At 29.3% G+C, this 10868-nt stretch overlaps 1 protein-coding gene across 2 annotated transcripts; it reads right to left on the bottom strand.

The window, feature by feature from the left end:
- Positions 1 to 320: 320 nt before the first annotated feature.
- On the bottom strand, positions 321 to 4794 carry LOC108816825 (trihelix transcription factor PTL-like). 2 transcript variants are annotated; one of them, XM_018589397.2, is made up of 3 exons: positions 3690 to 4794; positions 1308 to 2630; positions 321 to 742 (listed from the first exon to the last, which is right to left on the bottom strand). In XM_018589397.2, exons 1-2 carry the CDS (start codon positions 4325 to 4327, stop codon positions 1331 to 1333), a joined length of 1938 nt encoding a protein of 645 aa, XP_018444899.2. In that variant the 5' UTR covers positions 4328 to 4794; the 3' UTR covers positions 321 to 742; positions 1308 to 1330. The 2 variants fall into 2 exon arrangements, with proteins under 2 accessions (XP_018444899.2, XP_018444892.2); XM_018589390.2 differs by lacking the exon at positions 321 to 742 and having other exon boundaries at positions 1036 to 2630; positions 3690 to 4792.
- Between the last annotated feature and the right edge of the window lie 6074 nt (positions 4795 to 10868).

The following is a 10868-nucleotide window of genomic DNA, read 5'->3' as shown; positions in this document are numbered from 1 at the left end:
TCTGTCTCTATCTTCGTGACTCTTATCTCTCTCTCTAGGATCACCCAATTTTGTATCTCTATCTTTTCTTGTATCTCCATTTATGTACACATATTAATTAGGTTTAATCCTCTGGACCACAGTTCAACCACGATTTACAAAACAATAAATACCCGAATTACCAAACACAAGTTTGATTTAGATTTTTCTTTAAATAATGTCGTAGCTAGTCTTGAAGATACCATAACCAAGCGAAATGAAAACAGGCATCACAAATCCTTACCCTAGTATTAAGTTTTGTTTAAAAAAAAATATATGTTTCTATCGAAATACACTGTAGCAAATTATTGTCGGTCTCAACTACTCTCGATCGACATTAACATGTGATATTGTGAAACCAGTGGACAAGAACCGTTTGGTTCGTATATATGTTATTGTTCTCGACTGTATTCTTTTTTTTTGAAAATGGGTTCTCGACTGTATTCTTCCATAGAAAATCATTGATGTTGGCTCTAACAATTCCTTCATATAAGATATAACTCATCAAAATATTTGTTAATTCAGTCCCCCGGAAATTTGTTTTAGTTTGTGGGAGATATTTTGTTGATATATGTATTACGAACTATTTAAGACAAGTTTCCAACTTCAAATGTTCTCAGTGACTAAATACAAAAAGCTTTAGATCATGTTTTGTCGTCCCTTTCTCAAATTCCAGAGCACCATTTCAACACTATATATAACCCTTCATTTATTCTTGGGCGCTCTGTACAAACAAAGGCTCAGACACAGCACGAGTATAAGAATATGGATACTTATTATGGAATATAATTTTAATGGTCAGGAAGAATTACGCTTAAATGTCGAGTAGTTTTGACGACATGCATGATTTGTTTTTTCTAGGTACCTATTCCTATGATATGTCTTGTCTGCTTTTGCGTGTATATATGCCTTTATATATAAAAGATAAATGTTGACCAAAAGAAAATATGAAAGATAAATTTATCTTTTTGAAGTTCTTTTTTATGAGATGCGATCTTTGTATTAGCATATATCAGGTATATATATGGATCTGTATGCTACTAGAATCAAAGGAAAATAGATAAAGATGTCTTACAAAATTACTACATGAAAACATAATAAGCATTGGTTGATTATAGTCTACTTTAATTTGAGTTTCATCATATATATTATATGCTGATATAACATTCGATATGCCCCAACCAAATCTATCCCTCCTTTCTAAGCATCGTGTGACATATATATAATAAGTTAAGTCAAGGTTTATATCTCATAACTAACTCAAATTAATTAGTTAACCTCATGATTACCTTCATCGTTGGAAAGTAATTACTCACTGATGATTCTCTCCTTTATTTAGCCTTAAACCATAACTCTCCCACAGATTCTGGTCTCCATCTCCCATGAAGAACGGGAAGCAGTTTGTACTAGCGGCCATTGCGCCACTCGGATTTCCAGCGGCTGCGTTTGCAGTTGATGTTGAAGAACCCACATTGGCTCTTTCATTCATCTGATGATGCTGATCATTAGCATTATATCCACTTGCTTGATTGTTATAGATCGTATTTTCTTCTGTTTTTGGATAGTAAACGCCGCAGCTCGACGATTTCTCCTTCCTTTTCTTGGTGATTTTCTTCTTTCCATTGCTTATCCACTCCCACTTTTCCTTGCATAACAAGGCACTTTTCTGATCAAACCCTAACTGAGACATTTTCTCTGAGACTTCCTCCCATAAAAAAGCATCCGAGCATCCTCCCAATATCTCTTGAAACGCTGACTCCATACTAGTTCTTATCTCCATAAGCTTTATGATCTCTTGCTCATTCCAGCAGCTACCACTTCGTTCAACAGAAACATTGTTAGTCATTGTTTGGTCGCTTTCATTCTCATTCTGATCCTCACTCTTGTTTTGGATCTCATTAGTACCATTAATCCTCTCCTCCGGGGATGAACATAACGGCTTTACCAACGTCTTTCCGGTCAAAAACTGCAAAGCCTCAATCACCGCCACATCCCTAGCTTCCATCCTCTCCCTCTCTTGAGACCAAAACAAATGCTCTTTATCGATCCTAGCGGCTTCACTCTTTCTCCATTCCTCTTCTTTCATCATTCTTTGTTCCTCTTTGTCTTCAATAACCTTTGTCAACTTCTCAAGCCAAACATCTTGCCTTTCTATCAACCTTTTCATGTTCATATCAATGAACTCCTTTATCTTATTTTTCCAACTCCTCTTTTTCCTTCTGCTACTAGAATCATTCCCCTCAGAAGACGAAGTCATCAGCTCCAGCTCGGAGGAGTTGTAGTTGTTAGAAAGGCTTAGGCTTTGACGATGAAAACCATGCACGCTATCAACGTTATGAATGTTAGACGTTGTTGTAGTAACGTTCATGACGTTTTGAGTGTGGAAGCCAAGAAGAGCATTGCTCATGAACTGTGTGTTATGACTGGGACAAGGAACCAAGTTGTTGGAATCACCGTAGAGCGCTTCTAGCTGCCGGAAAAATCTATAGTGTTTACCATCTTGTCTTCCGGCTTTGCCTTCTTTAGTCTTCTTATAGTATTTGTAAAGATTCTCAAACTTCTCTCTGCATTTCTTCCCACTCCTTTGGTATCCATGTTCCTCAGACATAATCCTAAATGTTAAAGCGAAATAAGACTACATGTACAATAGTTCATGTTTCGGTAGAAATTTGAAGTAGTACCCTTATCTTGAAACTAGGTTTCATTGACTGTTCATAAGATATTCATATATTCATTGTTTTCATGCATAAATGTAAACACAATAACATTGTATGGTGTATTTGCTTAAGTTTAGATAATGACTTAAAATTTTGTTTTTTCTAAACATAACCAAGATTGCTTTGGAGACTTACTAGTGGACTAATAGTTTAACAGAAGAACATGTTTCTATGCATAGTTACACAAAAGAATAGAGTACATATCTCCAGAAGCTAAGAAAGATGAATCAGAAGTTATCAGTAAAAAGGGAGAAAACTAAAATCAAAGTCAAAGATGGTAATAGAACTCTTTATTTACTATTTTCTATGTTTTACCCTTTTGGGGTTTTAAGGACCTGCTAATGTCTTAACTGAAACTGCCAAGGTCTGGTCATTCTCTTGACCAAACCAAAACGACTCCTAGAGTAATTGTTTTTAACTGACCACTCTGCAGATACACATCAATGTGTGTGTGTATATTTATAAATACACGTGGGAATGTTATATTTATATGTCTCCCTATATTGATCAGCTGAAAAAAGTATGTTGAAATTGAGGAGCCCAAGGGAAGTGTTGAGATCACATTCTTTCTAGTCATTAATGCAGAAAAAGGTTTAGATTGTCTTCGGGATTTTCACTTGAAAGGTCTAATTTTTAGGAAGAAAGCGTATGAAAGGTCAAATCTTTTCAAATCTGAAAGAAAACCCAGAAAACAAAATGCTTAATTTTTTTAAATATTTTCTGAAAATGCACCTGTTTAGTGCTTATAAAAGAATGTTTACTTCAATTGGAAATTAATTATTTTTCTCCTCTAATTGACTAATTTCTTTTTGAGTAGGAGACAGTGTCGATGAATCAAAAGACTTATGGTATGAATCGGTTTGAGACATGTGAAAAAGGTTTTTAATATGTTTTTATTAAAAAAAAATAACGGAAAATAAGAAGAGAGAGAGATTAGGGTTAAGTGAATCGAACCTAGAAACTTCATCCCATAGAGGTCCCTTTTGATTAGCTTCTTTGAATTTATGATCAAGACGAGATCTAATCTCCAGCAGAGTTAGGGTTTCTTGTCTCGGCCATCTCCCCGTTCCTCCGGCATCTCCTCTCCCGCCGCCGCCGAAACCTCCTCCTTCGAGAAACCCGCTAAACCCAACTGCTCCACCGCTGCTGTTCGCGTTTAAGTTACTGTTATTTCCAGCCGTCGAAGAACCCCCACCGAGTCCATGTATGCCACGTGGTAAGATGGCCATCTCCTGATCTGTAGTGAACTGATGTAGTCGGTGGTGTTGCGGCGCAGCCGGAGCTAGGTTGAAGCCAAAGAAGTCAGAGGGAAAATGAGAAGATGTCGACGGTGATTCCGTCGTAGTCGTCCTCCCTCCGCCTTGCATGAGCTGCCGGAGCTCAGGTACACCGTACTGAGGATGATGATCGTCCATTTTAGATTCAGCTGAAAGAGAAGAAAAAAGGTAGAGGTTCAACCTTTTAATTTCAAATAAAGAGAGAAAAGATTGAAGCTTTTTTTTAGAGAGAGAGATTGAATTAGAGAGAGAGAGACAGATCGTGTAGTCCTCGAAAAGGGTCGAATGTAAGCTACAGAGACGATATTGTCCCATGTAGTCGTGGACATATTATCCGAAAACCCGAGACCAAAATCGGACCAAAAATTACAAAAATCCGAACGGTTTCTATATTTCTAAATCCGAAAAATCGAAACTTAACCGGAACGCAACCGAAAATCGAATGGGTAACCAAATATATTGAATATATTAAAAATATTAACTATTTTTAATTTTAATATATATAAAATATAATTTAGAAATAAAAAAAAATTCAAAAAAACGAACTACATGAATTACTAGAATATTGTTTTGGTGTTTTTGGGTTTAACTCGGATTTTCAAAAAAAATCTGGTTTTCTTTTTGCTTTAAACCCAAACCAAACCTAAATTATTGACCTGACATTATCTGAACCAAACCAAGCCGAAAAATGTCCGGTTTCTAAACGATTCTTAAACATCCCAACCGGAATAACCCGAAAACCGAATAAACTGAACCGACCCGAAAACTCGATTGCCTGCACTAGTCCATGACTTAATAACATTTTTTTGTTTTTATTCTTGAATGAGAGTGTGGGCGAGAGAGAGGTAAGAGAGCGATATATGGTATGGTATGGATACTATAGATACAGATCTTTTTGTATTTTATTTTCTATGTAGTAAAATGTTTTTTATGTGTATCATATATGTGTCTCCGTTTTCAATATCTCTATCAAATCATTTGAATACATATGTGCGTTGATGTGTATATATTTATTTCATTGTGAAGTTTTGTCTCACTTAGAGACAATAATAGTTCGAGCTATCGAGGCATTTCTTCTTTAAATCTTGGCTGTAGAATATTTTTTGGTTTTTAAATAATTATCTGGAGAACTTGTTCTTTTCCTCTGAAGAGCTTTTATTACCGAGTTTCATTAATATTTTGGATTTTGTATGAGGATAGTTCTGAGGCAATTTGCACACGCGACTCCGTAATTGACACAACCTTTTTTGGAAAACAAAAGGGTTGCCTATAAAATTATTCCCTTGAATTATTAGGTAACATCATTATTTTGGCTTCAGTCTAGGATATTTTTCCCATTTATTAAAGTATGATTTACTTTGCGAGACTAAGTGCACATTTCAAAATCCCTACTTCTACGAGCAAGAAATGACTGTAAAATCATTAACAGTTATGGATATATTTTTTAGATTATACAGAGGTATTCGGATCCCCACTGATGTCAAAATGTTAATTTCTCAGTGGCTAACGAATCCGAATCCGTATTAAGACCGAAATTCCCTCCAAACCACTAGGCCGTCCTCGTTTGGTTTAGTTATGGATATATACATATGTAGTAGGCTAGTATCACATAAACAAAAAATATAATAAATGAGTAATCTATAAATTATATATCCTAAAAATCAAATAGTTTTTTATATCGTCATGTTAAATAAATTTTTGTACTTTTTGTTTTACTTATAAAATCTGGATTCAGCTTTTAAAGCTTCGTATTTGATAAAAAGGTTCAACTGCACTGAGAACTTTATAAGAAAATTTTCGAGAGACATGTTTGTGAATTTCTTAGAAAATTCAAATTAATTGGCCGCAATAAGAGGGGGGTCCTCTGCAAAATTACCAAATTATTGGCTTTTATGCTCCCCAATATTTCAAACCTGTCTAATCCCTAACCACCAAATTATTGGCTTTTATGCTCCCCAATATTTCAAACCTGTCTAATCCCTAACCATTTGGCTTTATTGTTCCCTTTTCACACTTTTATTGCTTCAATCATAATCTATTACTCCCTCTGTATTATTTTAGGTGCATTTTAAGCTTTTCCCAGCAAAAATTAAGAAAATACAAAATTTTATATAATTTATTTTGGAGATACAAAAATAATATTAAATAAAATTAGTTTAACTAGTAAAAAATATATTATTTTGTAATTGGTTAAAAGTTTTAAGTGACAGTAAATTTTGTCTAAAAAAATGAGAACATCACTTATTTTAGAACAAAATCAAAATCCTTAAAAACCATTTAAAGTGATACAGAAAGAGTATATTAAAAAAGAAGTCTTCACACTTTTAACGTGTGATATTTTAAAATAGACCATCTACTAGAAGTTATTAATTTTTATCATTATCTGAGAAACAACTTATCTATTTTACAAAATAATATTCATTTCCACTAAGCTCTATTTAAATATCATTAACCATTACGTAAAAAATCACCAAATCTGTTACTGGAACGATTTTTTGTATTTTTAAATAATAAAACAAATATAAACATATTTAAAATATTGTTAATGTTAAAAATATTTGCAGCTAATGATGTAAAACAAGATATTTATGTCTATAAAATTGAAATCAAACATCCGCGCGGTTGCGCAGATCAAGATCTAGTGTTCACTTAGTTTTTAATCTTTATTGCGATATTTATTTCACGAAATTAAAACATTCGAATTCATATTTAGTATGTGCTATCATTACTAGATTTATCCTGATTTTACCGTCTTAATTTGAAAATTAAACATATATCAGAATTGAACTATCTATCTAATTAACCTTAAAATTCACTTCCGCAGCTCCGCTGCTCATCGTATAAGTTTTATTCACCTTAAAATTATGCTGTCGGAATACTTAATTTGCGAAATTCCACCGTAATTGTTTTCGCATGTCATGAACCAATGAATCAGAAATATTCATTTGTAAAAAAAAAATTAGTGGACTAATGAAGATCGTCAGAAAAAAATATATTATTTGACTATGTTTCACGTTTTTGACCGTCTATTATAGGACCACTATAAAGTTTACTAGGTGATTTTTCCGTACATGAGCACGGATATAAATATTTATAAACAAATATATTATAATGATCGATTGTATTTACGTTTAATTCTAAATTAATTTATAGTTTATATGCATAATTTACACTAGTAATATTATATTATTTAATTAGACATATAATTTTTGATATGTTATATCTAATCAGTTACGTTGCATTTATTTCTAGTAATTCAACTATAATATTTTTATTCTAAATGTAATAATTTTTTAGCTAAATTATTATTTGTACTTAGGTTGGTTTTTTTCTTAGATATGTAAATATACTTTAGACATATTATTTATAGCTTAAGATATATTGTGCTTAGAATGAAATAAAAATAAAGTATATGATTCCAAATTGTATAAATTAATATAACGATAATATTCTGAAATCGCATGCATGTATAAATCTTTCAAAAGAACTAAATTTGTAACAGTGGGTAAATATTTTGTTTTCATTTGTTAGTATGTTTTGAGTCATCCTAAAATTTATATTTATAAATAGATTATTATTATTATTGTTATTATTATAAAATTATATATTTTTATTGTAGCTAAATCCATGATTTTAGATATAATTTGGATTAGTCAAGTCACTCATGATGTGAGTATATTGAGTTACATACATTCTTTCAAATTCATACTAAGTATAATTATTTTTATTATAATTAGTCAGACCAAACTAATTTTTACTCATCATTTAAATGTGCACGTATTTTCATATTTTTTATGAAATTATATGTTGATTTTCTTTTAAAATATTAGAAAATAAATATATGATCAATAAGAAATTACATACATAAGTAACTAATACATTTTTGAATTACAACAATTAAAATATTTAATATATTTTAAATAATTATTTACAACAATTAAGATATTTTATAAATTTTAAATAATTTTATGCTTTAGATTTATAGGTTGGCAAACTATAATTTATTTTAAATAATCTTCAAAATGAAAATTTAGATTTGCTTTGGTATTTTGATTATTGATATATTAAGTTCAACAAACATAAAAACATAAAATTTCAAGCAAATTTAATATTAAGAAAACAAATAATTTTAATAATGATAAAATATAATATATATACTATATAGTGTCATGTTATTTAAACATATTTTATAATTATTTGATCAAAAGATGTTTATTGTTAATTCGTTTTAGTTCTTAATATATCATAAAAATACACAGCAAGAAAATTTTGTGATTGTATTTGAGAAATTATATTATATAAGTAAAATATAATTTATAGATAGTTTTTCAGGCTGTAATTGAAAGATATTATAGTCAACTAAATATAAGAAAAGACAAATAAAACATTTCAATAATACTAATTATAAACTATTTTTAGTCAATTAAACATATATCAGTTTATGTTACTTAATTATTTTATGTAATCATCTAAGAAAATAAATAGATATATAAATAATAATTCTATTACTTTGATAATATGCTTTGTATTTTTAAAATTATGTTTTAAGAGAAATAATATTTCTTTTTTTTATATCAAGATTATTTGTGTGAATGTTTTTAATGAAATCACATTTTTTAAAAATCTATATTTTTCATCTAAGAAAATATAGATATAAAGAAAGTATTTATTACTTCAAAATTATATTTTATGATATCTAAAATATTTTTTAAATGGAATATTACTATTTTGTGAACTTTATTTTTAATGAACTTGTAATATGTACATATATTTTTGTTTTAAATTCATTTTCTAGACTTTATAAATGTTTCATTTTTATTATATACGTTATTTGGAAAAAAAAATTAAAAAGTAAATAAAAAATCAATAAATAATATTTAAATATAATATTTTTAATTCATTAAATGTATCACTGAATTCTCAAATAATATTATAGACATCTCTTAATTATTTATGACGAGGGGAGACATCCACGATACCCTCATAAGACACAGCCAAGACGATGCCGTGTATTTTCTATTGCTTGCTTTAGTTTTTTTTTCTTCCGAGCTTTCTTTGGTTTTTTTTTATTAAATGTTAAATTAATTATTTTTTTGTAACTTATCAAATTAATTCAAAGACAAAAAAACTGGTTTACATCGGAGCGTGACTTCTGTTTGATTTGCTTTACATCGGAATAGCATCGCTCATGATCTTCCACAAGAAGTGGTTACCTTTTTTTAATTGGTTATCTCTATATTATTAAAAAATAAGTACTCATATAGAATAACCCTTAGTCTTCACTGTTTTTTGCACTTTCATGCAATTGATATTAAATATTATTTCTTATTTTCTTTTAATACTGTCTTTTTCATTTTGATTAATGTGTTTTTTAAAATTAAATTTGAATTAAATACACAATTAAATAATACTCCCTCCGTTTTGAATTACTTGTCGGTTTAGAGTAGAATTTTCGTTTCAAATTAAGTGTCGTTTTCGGTTTTTAGTGCAAAATTTATTGACAATATTCTCTACTTTATTTTTTTGTTGGTTTGGATGTATTGGTAATAGTGTTTTTGTTTTGAAAATATGTAAAATTAAATGTTTTCTTAATCTGTATGCATAAACCTGGAACGACAAGTAATATGAAACGGAGGGAGTACTTCCTATTTTAATGTTTTGTCTTTTCCACTTACATTAATGTGTTTTCTAAAATTAAATTTGAATTAAATATACTTCATTAATTTCTCAATTATATCAGTGTCAAGTTCAAAAAATATATTTTTATTGGACAAACAATTCATGGAAATTATAATATCAACTCTTCATTAAACAAATCTAAACGAAAAAAGTATTACCAAATTTGAACCGAAACTAGATAATATCCAAATGGATTTACCATTTTGGTATCTAGAGAACCATAACTAAACCTTATCCGAACGAAATATTTCGGATATTCGAATGTATTTAAATCATATTTATATACTTCAATATGTTAGCTATTTTTCGAGTTAATATCCTAGATATAAGCTATTTTAAGTTGTTTAAAATATTTGAAATATAAAAATAGTCAAAAGTAAACATCTAAAGTAGATAAAAAATAATCAAAACACCAAAAATACTTAAAATATATATTTATTCTTCATCCAAATATTCAAGTTAAACATATTTTAATTTTTAATTTAGGTACTTTAGCTTACATTACTTAAATTTACATGTTATATTTTTTTATATTTAAGGATATTTAAAGATATATAAATTTTAAAAAATTTAAAATAGTTTAAACGTGTTATCAAACCCGCAAAGATCCAAATCAGACCGGAACCAAAGTTTATAAATACCCAAATAGAGCTAGAGTCTTTAAACTCAAAAATCTCAAACCCGAATAGATTTTAACCGAATTCGAGTGGATACCCAAATACTCATCCCTATCTTAGTCAATATAAAACGATCAAATATTATAAATATACTATTTAGTATAAATAAATAAAAACTAAAACTGAAAATTAATATCCGTGCGGTTGCACGGATCAAGATCTAATTTCAATTAAAGGATATCTTATCAGCTTCTTCTTTTCCATCTCCTTTGATTTTATCAATATTGTAATTAAGGAGGTTAATTCTTTGAATTATACTTCACTCACCTCGATTTTCTTATAACAAAACTAATTTCAATACTTTGAACAATAAATTTCAAAAGTCAGTTTAGACTATAGTATAGAAAATATAAAAAATATACAAAAGAAAAAATTTTCTACTAAATTTTTATTTTCTTCTTATTTCCCAATAGATCACAATATAGTCACATTCAAATCATATTTGATTTAGATACTGACACAACTATAGTTATATTTAGTTGACATAATTCTAATTAGGA

The sequence above is a fragment of the Raphanus sativus genome, chromosome 2 (genome assembly GCF_000801105.2).
Source record: "Raphanus sativus cultivar WK10039 chromosome 2, ASM80110v3, whole genome shotgun sequence".
Lineage (NCBI taxonomy): Eukaryota > Viridiplantae > Streptophyta > Magnoliopsida > Brassicales > Brassicaceae > Raphanus > Raphanus sativus.
The sequence above is the reverse complement of the archived record's forward strand: the minus strand, read 5'-3'. Positions and strand labels throughout refer to the sequence as shown.